At 51.0% G+C, this 26,139-nt stretch overlaps 1 protein-coding gene and 1 long non-coding RNA gene across 4 annotated transcripts in view; one reads left to right on the top strand and one right to left on the bottom strand.

Annotated features, from left to right (window-relative positions):
- Nucleotides 1–61: 61 nt before the first annotated feature.
- Gm20635 lies at nucleotides 62–12,015 on the top strand. Its single transcript, XR_868670.2, has 3 exons — nucleotides 62–195; nucleotides 4,635–5,204; nucleotides 11,928–12,015. It is a non-coding gene; the product is annotated as a predicted gene 20635 (long non-coding RNA).
- A 9-nt stretch (nucleotides 12,016–12,024) lies between these two features.
- Grid2ip (glutamate receptor, ionotropic, delta 2 (Grid2) interacting protein 1) overlaps nucleotides 12,025–26,139 on the bottom strand; it is a 34,450-nt gene continuing 20,335 nt past the window's right edge. For all 3 annotated transcript variants that reach the window (NM_001159321.2, NM_133355.2, NM_001347529.2), the window contains 14 exons: nucleotides 24,412–24,552; nucleotides 23,607–23,704; nucleotides 23,301–23,418; nucleotides 21,866–22,221; nucleotides 20,874–21,290; nucleotides 17,710–17,797; nucleotides 17,006–17,083; nucleotides 16,290–16,486; nucleotides 15,827–15,982; nucleotides 15,609–15,695; nucleotides 15,026–15,155; nucleotides 14,819–14,937; nucleotides 12,599–12,763; nucleotides 12,025–12,407 (listed from right to left, as the gene is read on the bottom strand). In NM_001159321.2, coding sequence (NP_001152793.1) covers nucleotides 12,336–12,407; nucleotides 12,599–12,763; nucleotides 14,819–14,937; nucleotides 15,026–15,155; nucleotides 15,609–15,695; nucleotides 15,827–15,982; nucleotides 16,290–16,486; nucleotides 17,006–17,083; nucleotides 17,710–17,797; nucleotides 20,874–21,290; nucleotides 21,866–22,221; nucleotides 23,301–23,418; nucleotides 23,607–23,704; nucleotides 24,412–24,552 — 2,222 coding nt within the window. In that variant the 3' untranslated portion in view covers nucleotides 12,025–12,335. The remainder of the gene's footprint in view (nucleotides 12,408–12,598; nucleotides 12,764–14,818; nucleotides 14,938–15,025; nucleotides 15,156–15,608; nucleotides 15,696–15,826; nucleotides 15,983–16,289; nucleotides 16,487–17,005; nucleotides 17,084–17,709; nucleotides 17,798–20,873; nucleotides 21,291–21,865; nucleotides 22,222–23,300; nucleotides 23,419–23,606; nucleotides 23,705–24,411; nucleotides 24,553–26,139) is intronic.

Below are 26,139 nucleotides of genomic sequence, written 5' to 3'. Positions count from 1 at the left end.
CTGGGAGAGCGGGCGACCGCTGGGGCCACGCCCCCGCCACGCCCCTTAAAGGCCCAGCGTCGGTGAGCAGCCGGACTTTACATCCCGCGTGGACGGTCAACTGAGGACCCAGAGTCCTCCGCAATTTCCGTCTCCAGGGTTTCCGCCTAGGTGCCAGCGATTTCCTTCTCTAAGTTTTTGAAATGCCACTCAGTTGTGAGTATTGTCTTGTTTTTTTTTCCATTCCCTACTAAGATAGCAGAAATACCTATCTCAGAGGCATTGCGAGGGTAGAAAGCAAGATTAAAATTTCTGTGATTAAGAACTCCAGCTTCTCTTGTATAGGACCGAAGTTCGATGCCCAGCTCCTAACCTCGGGGAGCTTACATCACCTTTAACACCAACTCCAGGGAATTCATTGCTTCTGGCCTTTGAGAGCACCTGCACGCCCATGCACACACCCACACACAAACTAACACACACATTTTAAATAATAATAAAAATAAGTCATAAGAAATCTGTCAAAATCTATTAATTTTTATTTAAAATTACATTAAAATTTTGTATTAGGGATGGAGAGCTGGCCCAGTGGATAAGAGCAATTGCTGTTCTTCTAATAGACCTGATTTCGAGTCCCAGCACCCACAACTGCAGACTCACAACAGCCTGGAACTCCAGTTCTATCTGACACCTCTCACCTCTGAGGGTGCCTTCATGTGTGTGCGCGCGCACACACACACACACACACACACACACCCCTGAAACAATAAAAATAAAAATAAAAATTTATTTGTGGACTGTGTGGGCACATCCAGTCAGGCCCAGTTCTCTCCTTCCATCTTGTTGGTTCCTGGGACTAGGCTCAAATCTCCAGGCTTGGTGACAAGCCCCTTTAGCCGCTGAGCAACCCCACCACTTCTTTTTCTTTCCTCTCCCTCCTCTTCCTCTTCTTTCTTTTTGCTTTTATATGTCTGTTCACACGTGTGTGTGCACATGTGTAGGCTGTGAGGCCAGCTATTTCTAGGACCTTCTAGATCCTGTTACACCTTATATATTGAAGCAAGGCATCACACTTGAACCCAGAGCTTGCTGATTTGGCTAGTCTAGCAGGCCAGCTTGCCGAAGGGATCCCCTGTCTCTATCTCCCAGGCTTCAACACAGCCTAGCATTTATGTGGGTGCTGGAGATCTGGGCTGTGTTTCTCGCAGACATGTGTCAGCAATCTTTCTGGATTTACAGTGTTTCTTGTTTGCCATTTAAGAAGAAACTTGGAGGCTTAAATGATGGAGCAGGGTGGGAAGATGGGGCTGAAGCACTAACCCATGCGTCATGGGTTACCTTGGAGATGGCTCAGTTAATAAAGCAGTCACTAGCCATACATGAGGTCTGGAGTTCAATCCCCAGCCCCCGATTAGCCAGCTCCTTACTATTAATGTTAACGACTTAATTTTTAAGTTATTAAATAAATAACTTAAATTAGCAAAGATGTTGGGGCTGGGGCCTTCATGTGCAGCCCTGGCTGCCTGAGCGAGAGAACTATCTGACAGACAGACAGACAGGCTCTACTTACACTAGCACCAGAAGTCCACAGAGAGCTTAAGAAAGCCACATAATGCTGGGCGGTTGTAGCACATGTCTTTAATTCCTGCATTCAGAAGGCAGAGTCAGGTGGATCTCTGAGTTCAAGGCCAGCCTGTTTTATAGACTTGAGTTCTAGTACAGCCAGGGCTACATAGAGAAACCCTATCTCAAAGGGCTGGGGAGATGGGGTGGGGAGATGGCTATTGGACATGTGTGTGTGTGTGTGTGTGTGTGTGTGTGTGTGTGTTTATTCTTGTATTCTCTCCTCCCGTGATGTGGGCCCTGGCTCATTACACTTGGCAACAAGTACCCTTACTCCATTGAGCCATCTTGCTGACCCATGATGGCTGTTAATTGTTCCTATGCCTGATGGTGCAGCCTCAGCAAAAATTGTTTCAAAAGGTGCTGGACCTCTGGTTATCACTTGTTTATGTGACCTCTGGATGACCCTGCAGTTCTTTCCACTAAGGCCTGAGGTACTTGTCTAGTAGCCTACCAAAGCAACCGCTGGTAGAGCAAATGAGGCAGTGCTATGATTGGTGCAAATATTAGCAACATTTGCATGTCAGGTCTGCTGTGATTGGTGGAAATTCCCCCTCCCTGGCAATTTAAGCCGATGGTTGGGTTTATTAAGTGAAACATGGTTCCAGGGCTGGTCTTTGATTTTCTTTTTAAGATTTATTTATATTTTACATGAATGAATGTTTGCCTCGATGTGTTTAAGTGCACACTATGTGTATGCTATGCCCACAGAAGCCAAGAAGCAGGCATTCTGCAGCAGATGCAGCCTGCACATGGGACATGATTTAGCAGAGCTTTGCTTTGGCTACACTGTACCAAGCTGGTGTGTAGAAAAGAGCTGGTCTTTCATTCCTTCTCTTCCCCTTCCCTCCCTTCCTTTTGTTTTGTTTTTGAGACACGTTCTCATTGTGTACCCTTGGCTGGCCTTGAACTTACAGAGTTCAAAGAGATTCACTTGCCTCTGCCTTCTAGGCATACTGGGCTGCCTCCTCCTCCTCCTCTTTCTCCTCATTCTTCTTTGACAAGAAAAAAATTGAGCCGGGCAGTGTTGGCACATGCCTTTAATCCCAGCACTTGGGAGGCAGAGGCAGGCGGATTTCTGAGTTCGAGGCTAGCCTGGTCTACAGAGTGAGTTCCAGGATAGCCAGGGCTACACAGAGAAACCCTGTCTCAAAAAAAAAAAAAAAAATTGAGACAGATTGTCATGTCACCCAGGCTGGCATCAAACTTAGTATGATTTGACTGTTGGGATCCTAGGTATGCTCCCCCACATGGGGCTTATGTGGTCTGGGCGTGGAGGCCAGGGCTTTGGGAATCCTGATTAACACTCTGCCAGTGGAGCTGCATTGCCGGCCCCTGGTTGCTTCCTTGAGCAACTTGGTAGCCCTTGCTTTCCTGCTACTTTCGTTTGGCCGGAAACAGCTGTGACAAGCAGGAAATAAACCGATGACAAGGTCCGCACTAAGTAGACACCTGGTAGCCGAACCTTGGGCATGTGCAGGTTTACCAAAGGAGGGTAAACAGCTGCCCGGCGTAAAGGTCGAGGTAGATAAGGAGAACAGGTTCTCGTGGCCTCCTATGTGGGAAACTGGTAGACCTGGGGAACTGGCGGCAGAGAAGCCAGCCTGTGCCTTGCCCCGGTGAGTGGAGGACACAGGTAACAGGAGGAGACATCACCTCAGGAAAGTCTGGCCCTGAGGGAGGGGAGAGGGTATCAAGCCACTAGGATCTAAAACTGCTCTTAGAGACAACAGAGCGCCATGGCAGAACGAGCCAGGAGATGATGGTCTACAGTCAGGGGTGGACCACGAGCCCTGGAGCCTGGGAAGGCAGGCGCATGGTGCAAGTGAAGAGTTGGCTTGCAGGCAGCAAAGTGGCTCAGCAGGGAAAGGTGCTTGCCACCAAGCCTGAGTTCAAGCCCAAAGACCTACACATGAAGATGGGAGGAAACTGGCTCCAGCAGGTTGTCTTTCACACACACACACACACACACACACACACACACACACACACTCACACACACACACACACACACACACACACACGTGTGTGTGTGTGCTGACCTGAGTTCAAGTCTCTGGACCCTCAAGGAGAGAGCCTATTCCCACGTGTTGCCCTCTGACAGTCATACATGTGATACCTGGGTGCTCACGCACACACACACAAATAAATAAATGTAAATGACCTTTAAAACATGGAGGGGGATTCGGGGAGATGCAACAGGTGCATAAAAATTTGTAGAAGATTATATGTATGTGTGTTTATGCATGTGTGTATTGCTGTATGTGTGTATATGTATGTGTGTGGTGTGCTGTGTGTATGTGTGTGTGCATGTGTGTATATGTGTGTGTAGTGTGCTGTGTGTGTGTATGTGTACACACGCACATGCGTGTGCGTAGGGACCCTGCCTGACAGAACCTGGTCTTTATGAAGCATTGGCTCACCTACAGACTTTGGAGGCTTGCTTGAGACTAGGATTCTTCATCAGCTCCTTGGTAGCCACCCTCCCCTCAGCCAGGCAAGGCCCGTCCCTTCGGGATGTGAGCTGTGCCTGCTGGTAAAGAGTGGCCCTTGCTAACTGTTGGCACCCCTCACATGGTAAGGAGTGGCCCTGGCAAACTGTTGGCATCCCCTCACAGGAGAGGATGGAGGGAGGGCCATAAACCCTCACCAGTGTCCCGCCACTCCTCCCTGGTGATCCTGTTCAGTTTTTCATAATGGCACAGTGGCCTTGGGAGGGCCTTTCAGGAGGGGCTAGAATGCAGGCTGGGAAGGAGGGCATCTCACGGAAGGCATCATTCATGCTGGGGGAAGATTTTCCAGTGCAGCTGCTTTGGGCCGCCCATACTGCCGCCAGTGGCCCCTCATCTATGCACGGTAGGTAAGCTCAGTGAGCCCACCGGTTCCTCAGGGGAGCTCGGGTGCAAGCACATTGTGGTTTTCCATTGGCTCCTTAGAAGAGAGCGTAGACATCGTGTATCCTGCAGGGGAAGATTCTCCCAATTCTTGTTAATCAAGGCGCTGCGGTGGGCTTGTGTTCCCCTCAAATGCAGATGGTGAGACCCCCAACCTCCACCACTACTCACTGGGTTGTCAGTGTATTTAGAGACACGGCTCTTAAAGATGCCATTAAAGGCAGGAGAAGCATTTCTCAAGTTAGCAACTTGCACAAGAAAGGTGGCTGAGCAAACCAGAGGGAACAGGCCGGTAAGGAGACTTCCTCTGCGCTTCCTGCATCAGTTAAGGAGACTTCCTCTGTGCTTCCTGCATCAGGTAAGGAGACTTCCTCTGTGCTTCCTGCATCAGGTAAGGAGACTTCCTCTGCGCTTCCTGCATCAGGTAAGGAGACTTCCTCTGCGCTTCCTGCATCAGTTAAGGAGACTTCCTCTGCGCTTCCTGCATCAAGTAAGGAGACTTCCTCTGCGCTTCCTGCATCAGTTCCAGCCTTCCCTGTGTTCCTGGCCTGACCTCCCTCAGTGACAGACAGGGATTGAGATGTGTACGCCTGATAAACCCTTTTCTTCACAAGTGCCTTTTGATCCCGATCTTTATCATAGTGAGAGAAAGTAAGCTGGGGGCTGAAGAGATGGCAGCGGATAAGAGCACTGACTGCTCTTCCAGAGGTACTGAGTTCAATTCCCAGCACCCACATGGTGGCTCACAAACATCTGTAATGGGATCTGCTACCCTCTTCTGGTGTGTCTGAAGACAGATAGAGTGTACTCATATACATAAAATATATAAATTGTTTTTAAAAAGGAAGTAAGCTGGGACAGCTTCTGCCAATAAATATATAATAAATTAATATAATAATTATTATATCATTAGTATTATTACATAGTATTAATAGGTTAAATAAATATGAAAATAAATGCATAAACTAATATCTTGAAGATAAAGAAATTTCCATTTGAGAGGACAGGCTTTGGATTCCCACAGACACACGTTTTGGATCCAGAAAATTCCATCAATTTCCGTGAGTTTCAGACTTTTATTTGTAAAAAGGAGATCACAAAATCCACCCCAGAGGGTTGTGAAAAGAAAACAAAATGAAATCTGTAAACACATGAAGCGCGCTACTTAGTAAACGTCACCTGGTGTCACTATGGGGAAAAGCCGAATGGGGCTAAACGATGATGTCACTGTTATTGGTGAGGAGTAGGTCAATTCCTGGAGCTCACGGGGCTGCGGCCACCCTTCGTCATTTGGGGGAGGAATGGGGAGGGGACACATACTGTCACACACAGCATCTCACACTGGTTCTGGGGCAGAACCTTCATAAGACATGGGGAATGAAAACTCAGAGATACTGACACATGCGGTGTCTCTACCCAACATTGTATGTGGCACCTGTCAAAAGTATTGGCAGATACATTTATGCAGAGAGCATGTTAGAAACACCGAGCGTCTGTCCAGAGCCAGCCTAGGTCAAGGCATTGGCATTTTTATAGTAGAAGGGGAACGTGGTGCCTTTGAATCTGTTAAACCCAGATGTGTTCTTCAGGCCTGGTTGTATCCAGGGACAAAGAGATACACATAGCAAGTTTCTCTTATCTTTTGGCCGGACACTGAGACACTCCCCGCAGGTTCTCCCTGCTTTGTTCATACACCGCAGCCAGAAAAAAAGGAAACTTCCCCTAGCAAACTGTCTAGACTTGAGTCATGAGCTGTCTGTCTCTGAGCCACCCAGCCAGATGTGAGACTTCTGTACCCACTCAGCTCTATGGCCTGGGAGTAGGGGAGGGATAATATTCTAAAGAATACAGCGGGCTTTTTCAAACAGAAGAGTGAGCAGTTGCTAGGCAGGCACAGCTCACTGCTGTCTGCTGCAAGAGAGACAACTCACAGGTGAACAGATAAGAGAGACATGCCACCCGGAAGTCATCCGGTGACATTCTGGACCAATGCTGGATCCAGGCAGGATGGGGACCATATAGAATTTTGTCATTGTTTCTATAAACACCTTTCAATAATTCATTAGCGTATTTATTTGTGTGTGTGCACGCACGGGTGTGTATGTGTGCATGTGTGCACTGGTGTGCTGTGGTGTTCGTGTAAAGGTCAGAGGACAAGTTTCAGGAGTCAGTTGTCTTTCTTCTACCATGTGTACCACGGGCCCAGGGATCAAACTCAGGCTTAGCAGCAAGTGCCTTTACCCACTGAGTCACATCACCAGCTTTGTTGTGTTGAGAAAGGGTCTCATATGTAGCCTAGGCTAGCCTCAAACTCATTATGTAGCCAAGAATGACTTTAACACTGCTGCCTGCACCACATCCCGCAGCTCGCGTTCTGTGCAGTGTGGGTGTTGCAGCTCTGCCTGGCTGGCTGGGCTACTCGGTTTCACAATATAAAGCAAAATAAGCAAGATGATCAAAGAGATCAAAGCCTTCATCAACCTCCAGAAACTCGTGTGTAATGATTGACTGACTGATTGATTGATTGATTGATTGATTGAAATAAGGAGTCGTGTAGCTCAGTCTGACCCCAGTGACCTTGACCTGATCCTCCTGCCTCCACCACCTTGTGCTGGGATTACAGGCATGCACCACCACACCCCATCTATGCAATGCAAGGAATTGAACCCAGGGCTTCAAGCATGCTAGGCAAGCACTCTACCCACTGAGCTATATCCCCAGCTCTGACTTTCTGTGCTCTTGCTTATTTGTTTGCTTGGGCTCTCACCTCACTTGTGAAAATGATCCCAGCATTTGACCACAGGATGAGCCACCACCTGAGGCTGTCACTGCCTTCCCTATCAAAACTCCGAGGGTGGGGAAGAACCCTGTAAAATCCACCAAGCCACTTACCTGCTCACATCGACTGCAGAGTTAAAGTCTTTCATCCCAACTGCTGTGGGGCTGAGGCAGGAGGATCCCAGGCTCTAGGCCTGTATGGGCTAGAATGAATGAATTCAAGGCCAGCCTGGGTAACTGAGCAAGACTCTGTCTCCAAATTTGAAAGAGACTAGAGACAGGTCAGTGTGGAGCACTTGTCTAGAATCCACCAATAAGGGGCTGGGGCTTGGCCTAGCAACAGAGTGCTTGCCAAGAATCCACGGTGCCAGTTCCGCTCCCAGAACACCCATGGTGAAAGAGGGAACTGATCTCCTCAAACTTCTCTTGGCCCTCCATGTGCCCCCAGAGCAGATGCTACCAAAGAAAGAAAGAAAGAAAAGCATCTTTTTCCCAAATAGAATCCCTTAGCAAGGGGCTTGAAGGCAGGGCATCATAGCTCAGCAGCAGAGCACCTGCCTAACATGTCCAACTCCTTGGGCTCAATCCTCAGAAATGTCAGGGGAAACAAGGTTCAGTTTGTTACACAGCACTGCTATAGCAAATTGCTAACAGATACAGGGCATGTTAAGGAATCTTCCCGAGTGCTTGGCATGTCATACTGCCATCTAGTGGCTGACTTTGGGCAAGGGGCACGTACCTATAATGTCAGATGAATGCTGGACCAGGAGATCTTGCCTGGTGGAGACTGTAATCTGTGGATCTCACAGAGATTTTATTTTATTTAAAAACAAATTTTTTTGTAGTCCTTGTGAGTGGACATTAGGGCCCCATCATTCTAGTTAAGCACTTTGCTTTCCGTCTCTAGCTTCTCTCTCCTCCTGTTTAGCTTTTAGTTTAAAGATAGAGTCTCAGTAAGTTACTTAGGTAGGCCTTGAAATTTCTGTCCCCCTGCCTCTGCCTTCTGAATAAACTGTGACTTCTTTCTCCTCCTCTTCCTCCTCCTCCTCTTCTTCCTCCTCCTCCTTTTGAGACACAGTTTCTCTGTGTAACCCTGGCTGTCCTGGACCAGGCTGGCCTCACACACAGAGCTCCCCCTGCCTCTGCCTCCTGAGTGCTGACATCAAAGGCCTGAACCACCATTCCTGGCATAAACTGTAATTTCTAATCCCAGCTCCAGAGATTTTTGTTTTGTTTGTTTGTTTTTTTGAGACAGGGTTTCTCTGTATAGCCCTGGCTGTCCTGGAACTCACTCTGTAGACCAGGCTGGCCTCGAACTCAGAAATCCACCTCCTTTAATCTCTGCCTCCCAAGTGCTGAGATTAAAGGCATGTGCCACCATGCCCGGCTTGCAAAGATTTTAAAAAATGCATTATACTTTATTTACTTGTGCATATATGCCTGCATGCATGTGGAGATGTCAGAGGACAGTTTGTTCTTTCTTTCTGCCCCATGTGCATACTGGAGATGGAACTCAAATGGTCAAGTTTACTGGCAAACACCTTTACCCACTCAGCCAGCTCTTCAGGCCTGCAACATAGATCAAATCCTTTTAAATTCAGGTTTATTTATTTAATCTTATGTGTATGAATGTTTTACCTGCATGAATGTATGTGCATGCTTGGTGCCTGTGGAGGTCAGAAAATGGCATCAGAAGACTGTCCGTACTCCCCCCCACCCAAACAAACAAAATAAAAAACCAACCTGCAGTTAGCGAGTTGCAGTTGGTGGTGAGATTGAAAACCCAGTTCTCCGCAAAAACAAGTGCACTAAGCCGAACCATCCCCCCCCCCAAATAGGGATTGTTTCTTTTAAAAAAATTATTTTATGCCAGGCAGTGGTGGTGCATGCCTTTAATCCCAGCACTTGGGAGGCAGAGGCAGGCAGATTTCTGAGTTCGAGGCCAGCCTGGTCTACAGAGTGAGTTCCAGGACAGCCAGGGCTACACAGAGAAACCCTGTCTCGAAAAAAACAAAAGAACAAAAAAACAAAAAATTATTTTACATGTGTCTGGTTGTTTTACCTATATGTCTATGCACCACATGTGTGCAGTGTCTGTGGAGGCCAGAAGAGGGCGCCAGATTGCCTGAAACTGGAGATAAGAAACAGTTGTGAGCCTCCATATGAGTGCTGGGAATTGAACTGTGGTCCTCTGGAGGAGTAGCCAGTGTTCTGAATCACCGAGCCTCTCTTTAGCGCCCCCTAACAGGAGTTGTATGACACTCTTTTCCTGGGACACATGTACCAGGTACTGTGTACGAGTTGGGCTGCTGCGGAGTAGTGGGAGCTGACTAGACACGTTCCTTCTTGACACGTACATCTTGGTTCGAATGTTTTTATGGGATGGATGGACATAAGGAGGGTACTAAGGGAAGAGCACCCGCTCAAAGACCAGGACTGTGGAAGACTCTGGAAAACCACATGTGGGCTGGGGATGGGCTCAGTGGGTAGAGCGCTTGCCTAGAATGTATGAAGCCCTGGCTCCCATCCCCAGCACTGTGTAAATTGGTTGTGGTGGTGCATGCCTGTAATCCCAGCACAGAGGAGGTGGAGGCAGGAGGATCAGTTCAAGGTCATCTACACAGAGTCTGAGAGTGTCCTGGTCTACATAAGACTCAATCTAAAAGAGAGAAAAAGAAAAGAAAAGAGAAGAAACTAGGGGTTCCAAGCCCTGTCCATCAACAGCAATGGCTATATAATTTTTGTGGGAGGAAAAAAGCTGAGGGTACTGAGAGATGGCTCAGTGGTTAGGAGCACTTAGCTTACACCCACCTGCCACGCCCATTCCAGGGTATGTGATTCTCTCTTCTGGCCTCCAAAGACACCAAACTCATGTGGACAAACCCACCCATGGATGTACACATATAACTAATTTTTTTTTTTAAATCCAAGATTCAAAAAGAAAAAGAAAATCGAAGAAACAAAATGAAAGCCCTTTCATACTATCCCTGGGAAAAAGTCAAATGAAGAGCTGAAATTGGTAGTTTGTGCTGCAAGAGGCTGAGGCAGGAGGACTGCCACTAGTTTGAGGCTAGCATGAGCTACAGAGACCATATCACTATAAAATAATGATATAAATTAGAATAAAAGTCAAAATGGTCTTTGTGATGCATGGCTATGATCCCAGGGATTGGGGGATAAAGGCAAGAGGATTCCTAAGCTGTGGGAGACACTGCCTCACGATGAGAACAAGGGCTGAAGGTGTAGCATAGTGGTTGAGCACTCACAGGCGACCAGGGCTGGGGGTTTGAAGACCAGCAATATAGAATAGATTTAATTTAAACATTTTAAAGCAGCCAGCAAGATGGCTGACTCCTCAGGGAAAGGCACCTGGTATCCAAGACCAAACATTGTCCTCTGATTCCCACACTGCAGCACACACTTTTGCATACACTCAAGGTGGGGGGAGAGAGAGAGACCCAAAAAGAAATGAAAAGGTGTGTGCATGTACATGTGTGTGCCTGTGTGTGTATATGTCTGTGGGAGGGTGTGCATGTGTGCGCGTACATGTGTGTGTGTGTGTGCACCTATTGCATCTTATTGCAGTAATCTGGAGCTCCGAGCAGTGAGCACAAATGCTGGGGATTCTGCTCACCCTCCCAGCCATGCAGGCTCCAGAGAACTCACATCTCTCTCCCAGACTTACACAGCGCAGTCTTGGGGATCCCATACGTTCCAGATCATGTCACCTGCCTGGAACCTGCCCTGTTCACACAACCTGTTCCAGGGAATGTCATCGCTACCCAGGAAAGGAGCTCTGCAGGAGGCCACCAAACTCGTGTCACTGCCCCCATCCAGCCCTCTCCACATCCTTTCCCCCCTAACCTTCAGGATTCACATTCTGCTCCCAACATCCTGAGCTGGTGTGATTAAAGCCTCAATTGTCAGGGCCGCCATGATGGCTCAGTGGGCGAGGGTGCTTGCTGCAAGCCTGATGACCTGAGAACCCACGTGGTAGAAGGAGAGAGCCAACTCCGTAAGTTGTCCTCTGGCCTCCACATGCTCTCTGCACACCCCTCTCATGCCACCTCCACACAAATCAAAAACCCAAGTCTCTCAACTTTGCCTGAGCTGAGAGGTGCAGCTATTGTGGAGGCTAAGGTAGAAGAAGACTTAAAAGTTCAAGGCCTACCTGGGCTACAGAGTAAGTTCGAGGTCACCCTGAACAACTAAGACGTGTCTCAGAAAGCATACAGGAGGCTGGCGGCAATGTGGCTCACTGTGAGGGCAGACTGCTTACCTAGCATGCTTAAGGCCCTTGGTTCATTCCCTTAATACCATAATGCCAGCACTGGGGAGGCCTAGGCAGAAGTATAATGGTGAGCTGGAGGCTAGCCTGGGCTACATAGTGAACTGAAACAAGAAAGGGGAGGGGAGAAGAGGAGGAGGAAGAAGAGGAAGAGGAGGAAGGGAGGAACATGGAGCACGGTGGCCATGCCTATAATCTTAACACTTGGGAGGTAGAGACAGGAAGATCAGAAGTCCGAGGCTACCCTTGACATAGTGAGCTGGAGGCCAGCCTGAGTGATATGAGACCCTGCCACTCAAAAATAAAACCATAAAAGAAAATTAAACCTAGATTCCGTGGTGTGATAACATCTCTTCCTCCTCCAGTTCCTCTCGGTATGGAAGTCTGTCCTCTCTCCTGTCCCATGCTCCCACCGAGCCACAGACAACCGCAGCAAGCCAGCATCCACTCTGCAGTCTGCCCTCCGGTGGGACATTCCCTGACACACAGCAGCATTTTATTCACCGTTGTGGGCATCGAGGCGGAAGGGTGGGTGGCCACCGGAAGCCAGGGAGACCTTCTTGGGAGACCAAGGTGTATGGGCAAAAGAGGGCCAAGCAGAACTCGGCAGCTGAGGTAGCCGGAGACACGTGGCTGCAGCCCCACCGCACCCAAGCCCTTCCTGCAGCCAAGGTGCATGGTCAAGTACCCTGGACCCTGTGACATTCCTCCATGGTGCAGCCTCCAGCATCGGTCTCCGTGCTCAGACTGCAGAAGATGCTTGGTGGCAGCTATCACCAGGCCAGGGGTGACACCATCCCTGAGCTGCGTGGGCCATCCCCTGCCTGCAGGTCGCTGAGGGCTCTCTGGAGATGGGGAGGGGTGGTCAGTGGGCCCAGCATCGCTGGCACCCTTCCTGCCCCTTCCTTGTACCCAGATGGCTGGTGCCGAGGGTGATGGCTGCATCCCACCAGAGACAGGAGATGTGCCACCCACTGGCATCCTTTCCGAGCCCCACCTCCCTTCAGGGGCCTCTCCAGCCTCCACTCTGGCTCACCTCAAATTTGCTCATGAATTCTGAAAAGATGCCAAAGAAGGCCTCTGAGGTAGTGGCCTTGGAGTCCTCTCCGAAGAAGGCCAGAGCCTTCCCTAGCTCCTCCATGGCCTCTCGCTGCAGACCATCCAACGCTCGCAGGGCTGGCTGCGCTGTTTCCAGAAAGGACTACAAGACCTTGGTCAAGGAAACAGCCCCCGGTGCTCTACCCTCCCTGGCTGGACTGTGACCCCAGATAGCCCTCGCTACTCCACTCCTGTTCTGAAGGGATCTTCCTTTCTGCAGACCGAGAATTATGCTATAGCCCTCACCCATACCAACCCTCCCCACCCCACCTTCCCCACCCCCACCTCCCTACCCCCCAATCTCACATCTCTCTAGCCCCATCCTCGCCCCTGTCACAGTTCCAGGCCACCAGTCCTTAACTTCATGCATAATTAAAGTACTTCCCTTGCTCTCTCCACAAGGAGAGGCTAGCCTATCCTCTTTGGATTCTGCTCCATAGTTTCTTGACCCTTTTTACATAGCCCAGGCTGGCCTTTAACTCTAGATCCTTTTGCCTCAGCATCCTGAGTGCTGGGATCCAGGTCTGGACCCCAGTTCACTTGGACTGACCTTGGCTGTCTGACACTTTGGTTTATGTGTTTGTTTGACACAGGATTTCTTGTAACCCAGGCTGGCTTGGAACTAGCTAAAAGGCTGAGCGTGACTTTGAACTCCTGATCTTCCTGCCTCTACCTCTGAGTATGTGTGTGCAATACTACAGCAGGCCTTTTCTCTTTTCCTTCCTTCCTCTTTCCTTTTTTTTGTTTTCTTCCTTTTTTTTCCTTTTCCTTTTCCTTTTCCTTTTCCTTTTCCTTTTTTTTTTCCCTCCCGAGACAGGGTTTCTCTGTGTAGCCCTGATTATCCTGGAACTCACTCTGTAGACCAGGCTGGCCTCAAACTCAGAGATGTGACTGCCTCTGCCTCCACCTCCGCCTCCCCAGGCCTGGGATTAGAGGTGTGCACCCACCACTGCTTAGCTCTTTCTTTTTTCTTAATTACCCTCTTCTTGTTATTAACTAAAATGGTTCGAATGTCCACTGTTTCTGACCTCCAAGGGTGAGCTTGTTCCCTCTATGGACCAGGATTTAAGACAGTATCTGGCGCACTGTAACTCCTGGGGAAAGCTTGGTTGCCCTGATACAAGGTATACAGTTTAGTGAAGAGAAACTATTTAACATGCAGAAGGCTCTAGATTCAGTCTCCCCAACGCCTCTCTCACCCTGCTTTCAGCTTACAGGGCCTGCCTGGCCAGGCTTCTCCTGTGTCTTGGGACTTAAATCTGGGCTTTACCATTCTTAAGGACAGATACTTGACAACATATCAGTGACTTTGAGAACTATGGGTGGGCCTGTTGGCAGAGACCTGTCATCCCAGACACTTGGGAGGATGAGGCCAGAGAACTGTCATTTCAAGGCCTGCCTGGGCTACACAGAGTGAGTTTTTGAGGCCAGCCTGGTCAACCTAGAGAGGGGAGGAACGTGGTATATACCTCAGTGGCAGAGTTCTTGTCTAGCACGTTCATTGCCCTGAATTCAACTTCCAGCAGATTATATATATATATATATATATATATATATATGTATATATATATATATATATATATATATATATACATACACACACACACACACACACACACACACACACACACACACAAATGTAGCTCAGTGATAAAGCCTCAGTCCTGAATCCCCAGTGAGGGTCTGGGAGTGTAGTTCAGTGCCTGCCTAGAGTCACCTAGTGAGAAGCTAGCGTATAGCTCAGTGGTGGAGCTCTTTGCCTAGGACCCCACAGGGGCTGAGGACAAGGCTTGGCTACTACCCTAGAATCCTCCAGTGCTGGGCTGGCAGCATGGCTCAGCAGTAGAGCGCATGCCTATGCCCGTGTGCCTGTGTCGTTCAATCCCCCGTGAGCATGCCTATGCCCATGTGCCTGTGTCGTTCAATCCCCCGTGCGCATGCCTATGCCCGTGTGCCTGTGTCGTTCAATCCCCTGTATCACACACACAGCAGAGAAGCTCAGTCCTCAGCTGCGCATAAGTACCAGGATGGAAGCTCTCACAACGGCCCTGACGTGCTTCTGCCTGGAGGGTCTGCAAGGACCGACACTGACCACTAGAGCCAGAGTCACCTTTACCCAGAGTCCAGGCTTGTGCTGGACAGGCTGATTAGAGGATACAGCCATGACCACAGCAAACCTGTCCTCACTGGAAGGGGCCATGCTCTGGCAGGCCACCTGAATCTCACTGACGGTGTCATGGAGGTCAGCCAGGTCACCAGTCAGGGCTCGCTGGTTCACTGCATGTAAGGAAAGAAGCAAAGCATTATGGGGGCTGCATCCCCAGCTCGCATGCATCTGCCTCCCTCGCCCAGGTACCCAGCCTACCTTTGGCAGCCAGGGGCACAGTGGGCAGGTCCTGGGCAAAGCCCAGGAGCTCAGGGAAGTGCTGGCTTAGCGATTTGGCAAGGATGTGCAGAAAGGTGGACTTCCCGTCCACTGTCTTGGTGGAGTTTAGCTGCAAGGGATGCCCAGCCCATAAGCTTTTCAAAGACCCCCACCAGACTCCTGGTCACATGACACCAGGTTTTACTGTACTCCCAGAATTCTCAGCCTGTGATACTCTTTCCAGATTCTCTCCCATTCTTTTCTGATTCTGGAACTGGGTCGGAGAAGCAACCTTGTATACTTCTACCCTTTGGTAAGTCACATCTGGGCCAGTTCCTCCCCAACCCAGGGGAAGAACTTTGTGACATGATGTTTTCTTCTCCTGTTAGAACATTTTTTGGTTGTGTGTGTGAGCCATGATCTTATTCAGCCCGTGTTAGACTAGAACTCCTGATCCTCTTGCCTCGACCTTCTAAGTGATGGGATTACAGGTGTATGCCGCCACACTTGGCTCAGCTGCCACAACGTGACTCTGCCTCCAGGTCTGGCAGCTAGAGTAGATGGGTGCCTGCCTGGCCCTCACCTCGGTCAGGAAGTTGATCTTGAAGCCAGTGGTCTTGTTGGTCTTGGGCTGTCCATCGTTGAGATAGTTACCCATGGCCAACACAAACTGTGGGGAGAAAAGTAGAATGATCCTATCCAGATACTCACCCCGCCCCCTCCCCATGTGTAGGTTTTGGGCTGGGCGCCCCAGGAGACAAAAAGATCAGATTAAACAAACAGGGATGGGAATGGCTTGACCTCCAGGATCTTGGCGAGTTTCCGGCTGTTTTTGAGCTCCAGAGATGCCTGTCGCAGACACTCGAGGCTGCCTCGTATCTCCTCTGTCTTCTCCTGCAAGGTAGCCTGGAAGTGTAGACTGCGCAGGCGGGTCTTGTATTCGGGAACCGACAGCATCTGAAGGAAAGTCATGCATCCCAGGCCAGATTCATGCATCCCCAGCCGGGACCTTCTGCCCAGCCTGGGGAGTGAGTCCTCTGACAGATGAACATGGTACCCCTTAGGAAAAATTAACCTGACCCTGGGAACAATCTCATCGCGTCTGCCTTGACCTAAAGTGAGAACTCAAAGGAGTTAAACTAGGACTAAGAAGCCAAGGGCAGTCTTCAAGGGACCTGGGACAGAAGCCAACTTCTGACTGCAGAGGGAGCCCATGCGAAGGAGCCCTAGCCATGGTGTGGGGGCTGGAGGCTGGTCTTAGCACCTGCAGGACGAACTGGTCCGGCTCACTGAGGCGACCCGGAGCCTCGCGGAAAGCCTGATATCGCTGTTCCTCGTCGGCGTCAGGAGCGAAGAGCAGCAGCTGCGCCAGATGAGCAGGCTCCAGGCGCCGGGGTTCCATGCTCATGAGCACTTGCCGCAGCTCGCCAGGGGTCAGCTTCAGGTGCGCTAGGAGAATGGCTGCGGGTGGGGCACTAGGGTGAGACGGGGCGGGGCCCTGGGGGGGCGGGGCCGAATTAGGGGCGAGGCCTCAGGGAAGAGTAGGGACTTGATTCGGCGAGGGTACTGGGAAGAGCATAGCGAGGAGGGGCCTGAGAGAAGTACCTAGCGGAGAAGGGCTTTGCGTAAGAGTAGCCAGGGAATAGGGGTCTTGGAGATTGACAGAAGAGGGGCGGGATCCCCCCAAACAGATACCTGGTAGAAGGGTGAGAACAGTGGGCGGGGCGAGGAACTAAGGAGGGACGAAGTCGATAATATGATTGGAGGTATGGCCAGGACCAGGACCAAGAAACGCATTATGGTGCCAATAGAGGGTGCCTAGGAGTACACCTGAGTACAGATTGGGGATCCTGCTGCCCTGAGAGTCGGCCTTCTTTTAGCAGTGTGGCCGGTCCCAGTCCCCATATCTTAATTTCGATCTCCCCTTTGCGGGTTTCAGCTTTTTGGGCCCTTGAAGGTGGGGACCCTAAAGCTTCTCACAGGTATTGTAGGCCTTCTTGTGGGACAAGATCTCCACCACTTCCTTCTTCCTGAAGGGCTCCGGGCCGGGCACTGGCTCTGGAAGAGAAAACAGTACTGTTTAATGGGGAATGCGGGGCTAGACTAGGGCTGCTGTGGCAGGGCCAAAGGAGAGGTGTGGCTACAACCAGTGGTCAAGGAACTTTTGCAGGGATGCATCAACTCAACTACATCAGCTCCAGGCATCCAAATTCCCGCCTCATTCTTCAGCCTTTCGGTCGTGGACCCGCAGGTCCAGCCTAAGGCATTTAGTACATGGCTTGTCAGACCCCACACTACTGTCCCCTCGCAGGCCCTCTTCCCTGCACTCCTCAGGCTGAACAATGAAAACCAACCACTTCCTGAGTTTGTGCTGCATACAAGAACAAACTACTGACTTCTTGGAGTCACACTCCAAGGAGATACCTAGAAAGGATGAGGTGGAGAGGGAGACTGAAAAGGATGCTCATCCTACCATGGCTTTGTGACTTGGTGCAAACTACCTAGCCTTTCTGGGCTTCCTCATTAAGAAGTGAAAGTGATTCTGTGATCTAGCTTACAGGACCATCAAGGGATTCATGCATGTATGCAGAAAGGTCTTGAAGTTTGGAGACACAGTGTCTAGCAGTGTATACTCTGGGAACCGGAAGCTACGAGGCAGCAGGCAGCATGGCCCCGCCACTCACTCGGAGGTTTCTGGGTGCCGAAGTGGAGCTCCAGGTCGAGGTATTTCACCATGTCACTCAGCTTGTCATAGTCAGAGTCTTCCCCAAGCTGCAAGCAATCGATCGTGAGATGGTCAGAGCAGGAGAGCCCAGGCAACCAGCCTGCCTCTGAGATTCATCCTGAGGACCCCCAAAGAGATAGGGCCCAGGAGGTCCAAGAGGAAGACAGGAGCAAGAGGAGGGTGCAGGCAGGAAGCACTAGATAGAAGCAGGATATGGTGCACCCCTTTAATCCCAGAACTCAGGGGGCAGAGGTCCCTGTGAGTTCCAGGCCAGCCTGGTCCACACAGTAAGACCTTGTCTCAAAAAATAAAAAATAGAAAGAGAGGAAGGAAAGAATTCTGTAAACCAGGGCTAGAGCGATGGCTCAGCAATGCTTGCTGCTCTTGTAGAGGACCTGAGTGCCGTTCCCAACACCCTCATCCGACCGTTCACAACTGCTGGTAACTACAGCTCCAGGGTATCTGACGACCTCTTCTGGCCTCTGACACACACACACACACACACACACACACACACACACACACACATACACACACACAATTAAAAAAAAAAGACATGCTGCATAATCCAAGTTATAAGCTAAGAACTGACTCCCCGTCTGGTCAGTAAGGCAGCCATTCTTGGAACTCTGTCCATGAAGAAGGAAGATGTTGGTGACATCCAAGAAGACTAAAGAGAGAGACCTGAGGGGTTTGCCCTGTTTTAAAGTCTCCTTTGGTGTGTGTCTGGTATGTGTGCACATATATGTCAATGTGTACACATGTGTGAGGACAGTGGTTGACATCAAATGTCTTTGTCCTGTGCCATGTTTTGTTTTGTTTTGTTTTTTTAATAACATGGGTGCTGGGGATTTGAACTCAGGTCCTCATGCTTGACCAATAAATGCTCTTACCTACTGAGCTATCTCTTTAGGCCCATCTACCCTACTTTTTGAGACCATCTCTTCATTAAACCTAGGACTCTACCAACGGGTTAAGTTAGCTGGCCAATGAGCTTCAGTGGTCTGTCACCTAGGAAACAGCTGTACACCATCATGTCCAGATTTTCACAGGGGTGCTGCAGTCCACACTCAGGTCCTGATTCTTGTATGGCAGACACTACCCACTGAGCAATCACTCAGCACCCCTCAACTCCCATTTTCAGATAAGGACTTGCTATGTAACCCAGGCAGGCCCTGGGTTACTCATGACCCTCTCTCCTCAGCCTACTGAAGGCTGGATGACTGGTGTGGACCACCACACTGCTTGAGGTTCTCCTCTGCAGGAAATGGGTTCATCCCAGAACTGCCTTGGGCGGGATGAGCTGATGCTGGGGCAGCTGAAGCTGTGATCAAAGGGCTGGGGCTGGAATCTGGACCAAAAGGCTGGGGTGGTTTATGCAGGCAGTCACCACCTGCAATGGTCATGGGGCGCTTGTACTGGGGATGAGATTGGGGGTGGTTGGGTTTTTTTTTTTATTGTTTGTCTTTTTTGTTTGTTTGTTTTTTGTGTTTTGTTTGTTTGGCTTGGTTTTTTTTTTTTTTTTTTTTTGGTTTTTCAAGACAGGGTTTCTCTGTATAGCCCTGGCTGTCCTGGAACTCACTCTGTAGACCAGGCTGGCCTCAAACTCAGAAATCTGCCTGCCTCTACCTCCCAAATGCTGGGATTAAAGGTGTGCGCCACCACGCCCAGTTGGTGAAGAGAAACAAGTAGAGAAATTGTCTCAGAATGAGACTGCGGGGCATGGATGCCTGGCAGGAAGGGTGGCCAGGTGTGTTCAGCCTTGGTGACCAGGGAGATAACACTGGAGCGCAAGCTGTGGACTCATCTCAGGATGGTAGGAATGTGGTCTCCAGGAACCCAAGATAAGAAGTTCCCCTTCTCTTGGAGACATGTAGGCCAGGCTGGCCCCAAACTCACTGTATAGACAGAAATGGCCTTGGACTTCTGATCCGCCAGCCTCTACCTCCCAGTCTTGGGACTACAGATTACATGATGCCTGATTTATGTGCTGGAATGGAACCCAAGGCCTTGAGCATCCGAAGCCAGCTCTGTATTGCTGAGCTACATCTCCGAGTCCCAGTCTCTGAGGAGATACCTTTTTTTTAAGGGAGAATCTCGCTATATAGCCCAGTTCAACCTCAAAGTTGAACTCAAAGCATCCTTTTGCCTCAGCCTAAGTCCTGGAATTATGGGCATGAACCACTATACCCAGTTTATCCCCTGGTCATATTTAAAGGAGCAGCTGAGCTTGGTGTAGTGGCTCATTCCTATAATCTCAGAACTTTGTGTGTGTGTGTGTGGGGGGGGGGGGTTATTGAGGCAGGAGGATTGCCACGAGTAAAAAAATAGAGTCTAAGTCTAGTCTAAAACTAGTCCAGCCTCAAGAGCGATGGGTTTGTAATGGGCTGGGTGGTGTTTCCAGAACTCCCCACTGTGCCTTTGGCTTGGGGATACCTTTGTCATCAGCAAGGGTGTCACTTCTCTGCTCAGGGTGAGAAGGACCAAGGAATATTCTAGTTGATATTAGAAGAGGCCAGGAACTGGTGAGATGGCTCAGCAGTTAAAGTTGCTTTCACTAGTTTGATGACCTGGGTTAAATCCCTGGGATTTATGTGGTGAAAAAAGAGAACTGACACCCATATGTCCTCCTTTGATCTTTACACCCACGCCCCGCCCCAATTTAATAAATGTAATGAAAAAACTTAAGAAGAGGAGGAGGGTAAAGGGAAGAGGAGGAAGAGGTGGTGGTGGTGGAGGAAGAAGAGGAGGAGGAAGAACAAGAAGAGGAGGAGGAAGAGGAGGAGAAGGAAGAGGAAGAGGAGGAAGAAGAGGAAGAAGAGGAGGAGGAAGAGGAGGAAGAGGAAGAAGAGGAGGAGGGGGAAGAGGAGGAGAAGGAAGAGGAAGAGGAGGAAGAAGAGGAAGAGGAAGAAGAAGAAGAGGAAGAAGAGGAAGAGGAGGAGGAGGAAGGTGAGGAGGAAGAGGAGGAGGAAGAGGAAGAAGAGGAGGGGGAGGAGGAAAAAGAGGGAGAGGAGGAGGAGGAGCTGAGGTCAGGAAGATGGCTCTTGTCTTTTATGTTACTGTCTAGACCACTCACCCAGCTGAGAGAGCTGAGAGAGAGAGACTGGTCCCCAGGTCACCTACCTGACCCCAGATGGTGCCTTCTGAGTTCTCCACCTGTTCCCAGCGTAAGCGCTTGACGCTCATATGGCTGGTCTCACTGCGGCGGTGGCCCACGCCTCGGGATAGCATGGGGGGTGCACAGGGCACAGGTGGGGGTAGAGGGGGTGGGGGTGGGGGTGGGACTGGATGGTTGATCTGGGTGAGGGGTTTGGTCAATGACTGAGGGGGACCTCGGGGACCATCGGAGGTGCGGGAGCTAGGCTTGGGGTCATGGAAAGGCAGGGGCGGTGGCGGCGGGGGGCTGAGTGGAGGTGGGGGGATGTGGTCGGAGATGGAGGAGTAGGTCAGAGAACTGCCCTCCTCGCTGCTGCTGACACACTCGCTAGCGCTGCTCCTCTCGTTGGTCACAAAGCTGCCCTGGTCATCATGGAAGCTCATCTGCCCAGGGGAGAGCAAGTGGGAAGTGAGGCTGGAGCCTGGGGGAAAGGGTGGGGGAAGGGGAAGTGTGGGCGGTGGGGGGGGGGCGGTGCTCGAAACAAGGGGAAGCAAGAGAAGCCAGGGGCCAGGGTCTCAGTCCTGTACCTCACCCTGACGTTTTGAATGGGATAGTTTGAAGTGCATGGAAGACAGATTGGGACAAAGAATGGGCTGGCCTGAGACACAGTAAGTATATTGGGGTAGCTTTAGGGGAAAATGGGATATCCCAGGAAAAGGTACAGAACTGATTGGCCCGAGGCTGTGAGCTGGGTATCCTAGGATGAATGGGGTAACCTGAGATAAAATATGTATGATAGCCTCAGGCAAGGGTGGGATAAATATAGACAGGGAATAACTTGGGATAGCTCCAGACATGTAATGGGGTACCCTGACACAGATTCCAGGGTAGACTGAGGCAGGCTGTGAAGCAGTCTGGGGCAGTCTGCAGTGAAACAGGCCTCCTGCAGACTTTCTGGGGGACCTTGTAGCTCTATAGACCTCCACCCCTAACTGTCTGCGCCCACTAGCATGCCCACCTCTTCATAGTCATTCTCGGGTGTCAGGAAGTCATCCACGATGCTGAGGCGGGGACCCAGCTGCTCGCTCAGCGCATCCAGGAAGCGATCTGTGTCTCGGCTCCGGACTGGGCGTGAGAAGGCGAAGAGCTTCCGGCGACTGGGCGGCCGGATGGGGTCTGGGCTTGGGGGGCTGTCGGCGTGGATGGATCCAAGGCCTGGCTGTGGGGAGGGCGCCCTGCTGCTGTCCAAGCTGGCGTAGGGGTGGGATTCCGAGCTGCTGGGAGAGGCCAGACCCCCAGAACACAGCGGGTCATAGCACGGGGAAGGCAGGAGCCGGTCACTGGGCCAGGAGACTCCAGACAGGGTCCTGGGCCCTTGATTGGTGATGGAAGGAGAGGAAGTCTATCAGTCAGTGCCCAGCAGTGGGTGAAACCATGGGGGGCGGGGGGGCTGTCTGTCCTAAGACATGCTTTCTGTCTCTGTGCTATTGCCTCTCTGCTTACAGCCAGTGAAACGAAAAGTATCTCTTGGCTTCAATTCCTGCCATACCCTAGCTCATCTGGGAACACACCTCAAAAGTCTCATCAAGACCCACGAGGGATCCTCCCGGCCCAGCAAGGCTCAAGAGCTCAGGATCAGTGTGTTCCATCAGTCAGCCCTGCCCTTAACTCTCCCCGCCCCCACACCCCTCCCCCACCAGTAGTGGAGATCGAGGCTAGGAGGGCCTTGCACAGTCCAGGCAAGTGCCATTTGGTTATCTCTATCTATCTCCAGACTGCCTTCTTTCCCACTTAATTTTTTTTTGTAAAAGAGTCTCATGTAGCCCAGGCTGGCCTTGAACTCCTCCTGCTTCCACTTCCTGGATGCTAGATCACAGGTGTGCTCCACCACACCACACCCATTTTGTCTAGTGCTGGGGGTAGAACCCAAGGCCTCATGCGTGCCAGGCAAACTCTCTGTCAACTGCACCCCGAGCCTTACTTTTTTAAAGTTTTGAGGCAAGGTCTTGATAAGTTGGCCCAGACTGGCCCTGAACTCATTCTGTAGCCCAACAGGCCTCGAATTATGATCCTCCTGCCTCAACTCCCTGAGTAGTTGAGATGACAGGGCTGTGTTATAGGCACAGCTGGTTTTAGAATACAGAGAAACAATCTTCCCAGTTACACCATTCAGGAAGCAATGCATGCACTTTAAAGTGTATCCAAGAGCCAGAGGCTAACGGGAGGACTTGTTTGTGGGATACTCTGCTTTTCCAGATCACCAGCTGGAGTGAAGACCACAGGGGACAAATGAGCTGGGACAAGCCAACCTTGATGACCTATTGCACATGCACGGAGGTCCCCAGGCTGCCCTGTGACTCAGGTGCACACCCTTTAGGGATGACCCACAGACAGGCAGCTAGAACAATAGAAGCCAGTACCCCCTCAGGACCAGAGGGTGGCTGAGGCCATACCTGATGTGCCGACCAGGCTGGGGACTGGTGGAGAGGCCCGGGATTTGGACATGGTCCCTATCTTCCCTTTGAAGCTGCTGTTCAGTCGAGACTCGAGCTCTGCATAGACCGCTGACATCTAGGGGGTAACGGAGGAGAGTCCAATCTTCTCCTACTGCTCCCTGGTGGTCTCGATCGGACCTTAGACCACACATGGACAGTTTGCCCCAGCCTGAAACTGCATCTGGAAAACTTTGGTCAGGGGTCTCCATGCACTGACCACCCACACCCATGCTCACGGACATCTGGAAGGCAGAAAGGCCTCACCATTTTGGGGTTAGGGGTTTCCGGGAGGGATGTGCCATCGCCAGCCTGACGCTCGCCTGGGATCAGAGGTAGGGGCATCTCAGGGCAGTCACCAGGACCTGCCAGGAAGAGGCCATGGAACTCATCACCACCAAAATATGTTATTGTATCTGAGCTCAGTCCAGACCTGCACAGTCCCACTCAGCCTTGTTGTCTCCCAATTTCCTCAGTATGATGATTAGTCTTGGTTGTCAGCTCAGCTGGTTCTGCAATCAGCTGAGTCACATTTCTGGGTGGGTCTGTGAACACACTACCTGGAAGGATTAACTGAGAAGGGAAGACTCATCTACTCCAGGATAGATAGGCAAGGCCTTCCTGCTGCAGCTTAGATATAAAGAAATGATGGGAAAGCAATGCTTTGCCTGCCTGCCTTCCCTCCTTGCTGGCGAGTGGTTATGTTCTGCGGCGACAGCTGCTGCTGCTGCTATAGCCATCAGAACCCAGATTCTTCAGGCTCCCAGTGTAGACTGGATGAGCAGCTCTTTGGAACCCTTCAGGGCTTCAGCACTGAGTTTGGACTACAGATGCCTCCAGCTCGAGGCCTGAGCAGCTGGGCGTCCAGCCTCTCCCGCATGCCTGCCTATGGCCATTGTTGGGACTGAGCGACCCTTATGGAAGCCAATCTAATAAATCCTCTTTGGGATTAACATTCGCTTTATGGGTTCTGTTCCCCTCGAGAAGCCTAGCTAACACTCTCATTGTTTCGCTAAGACCGTTTTACAGGAGACGACAGCAGCTCCAGCCTTCCATGTGAGTGAGGCCTTACCACAGCTGAGGCTGGTCTCCAGGCCCTGGGAGCGCAAGCTGCGACGGCACATGGAAGAGGCCCTCAGGGAACTCCGTGGTTGTGGCTCTGGTGTGGGCTCTGGTGTAGACTCTGGCTCGAGGTCCAGTGAGGATTCAGGTTCTGTGGTGGGACAGGCAAGAATTGTCACAAGGCCCTTGTCCGGTCAGATTCCAAAAGCAAGGGAAAAGAGGAAAGAACTCATCACCACCAAAATATGGCCTCTGGGAATATGGCCATATTCCTGGATAACACTACAGTTTTTCCTAGATAGCACTGAAGGTAAAACCCAGTACTTTATGCATGTTTGTCAATTGCTCTGCCACTGAGCCACGCCCCAGCCCCTCACTGGGGGATTCTAGGCAGGGGCTCTATCACTGAGCCACGCCCCCAGCCCCTCACTGGGGGATTCTAGGCAGGTGCTCTACCACTGAGCCATGACCCCAGCCCCCTCACTGGAGGATTCTAGGCAGGGGCTCTACCACTGAGCCACACCCCCAGCCCCTCACTGGAGGATTCTAGGCAGGGGCTCTATCACTGAGCCACACCCCCAGCCCCTCACTGGGGGATTCTAGGCAGAGGCTCTACCACTGAGCCACACCCCCAGCCCCTCACTGGGGGATTCTAGGCAGGGGCTCTATCACTGAGCCACACCCCCAGCCCCTGACTGGGGCATTCTAGGCAGGGGCTCTACCACTGAGCTACAACCCCTTATTAGGAGGATTCTAGGCAATTACTCTACCACTGGAATGCAGTGTATTCCCAGCCTTTTATGGTGGTGCTCAGACGGAAGCCAGGTACCCAGAGCAAGAAAAGCAGCTGAAGGACTGAAAACATAGTGGGAACTAGCCAAGTGAGATATCGGGCAGAGCAACCATGGGCTGTTTTCCTAGGCAGGAGATTAGAACTGCAGCTAAGCAGAGGGCAGTTTTGGATCCCAGAACAAGGAGGAGCAACTAAAGTTGAGGGCAGATTTAGATGCTGAGCTGGGTAGAAGAGCCCAGCAATTGAGCCAATAAGGCAGGCTGAAAAATAAGCTAGAGAGAGAGAGAGAGAGAGAGAGAGAGAGAGAGAGAGAGAGAGAGAGAGATCTGTGGATCTGAAGGAACCCGGTAGTGTGGTCTGCCTGGAGCTTAAAGCTGGGTAGCAGAAACTACATGCTACAGGTCCCCTGTCCCCACCCACCAAGTGCCTGTATTACAGATGGGCTGCCTCACCCACCTGGCATCTACACGGGTACTGGGAATCTGAACTCTAGACCTCCTGCTTGCTCAACAAATGCTTTATCTACAGAGCCGTCCACAGCCCCTTGTTTTCGTCCTGAGACAAAGTCTCACTATGGGCTACAGTGGGCGAGCACTTGCTTAGCATGAGCAAGGCTCCATCCTCATGGATGGAAAAAGAAAACCAGGCTGTGGTGACAATGCACCCGTAATCCCAGCACTTGGGAGACGGAGGCAGGAGGATCAGGAGCTCAAGGCCAGACTGAGCTACAGGAGAGTCTGAGATCAGCTTGACTGCGTGAGACCATGTTGGAGAGAGGAGAGAGGAGAGAGAGGAAGAGGAAGGGACAGATGGGGGCTCTCCTCCCAGCCAAGCACCCGAGTGTCGCCAGGCACCTGGCAATGAGGGAGAAGTGGCCACCAGGCTTCTGGGAGGCAAGAACAGGTGCCTGCGTGTTACCTGGCTGGCAGGCGACCTGGCAGACAG

Source organism: Mus musculus, chromosome 5 (genome assembly GCF_000001635.26).
Source record: "Mus musculus strain C57BL/6J chromosome 5, GRCm38.p6 C57BL/6J".
NCBI lineage: Eukaryota > Metazoa > Chordata > Mammalia > Rodentia > Muridae > Mus > Mus musculus.
The sequence above is the reverse complement of the archived record's forward strand: the minus strand, read 5'-3'. Positions and strand labels throughout refer to the sequence as shown.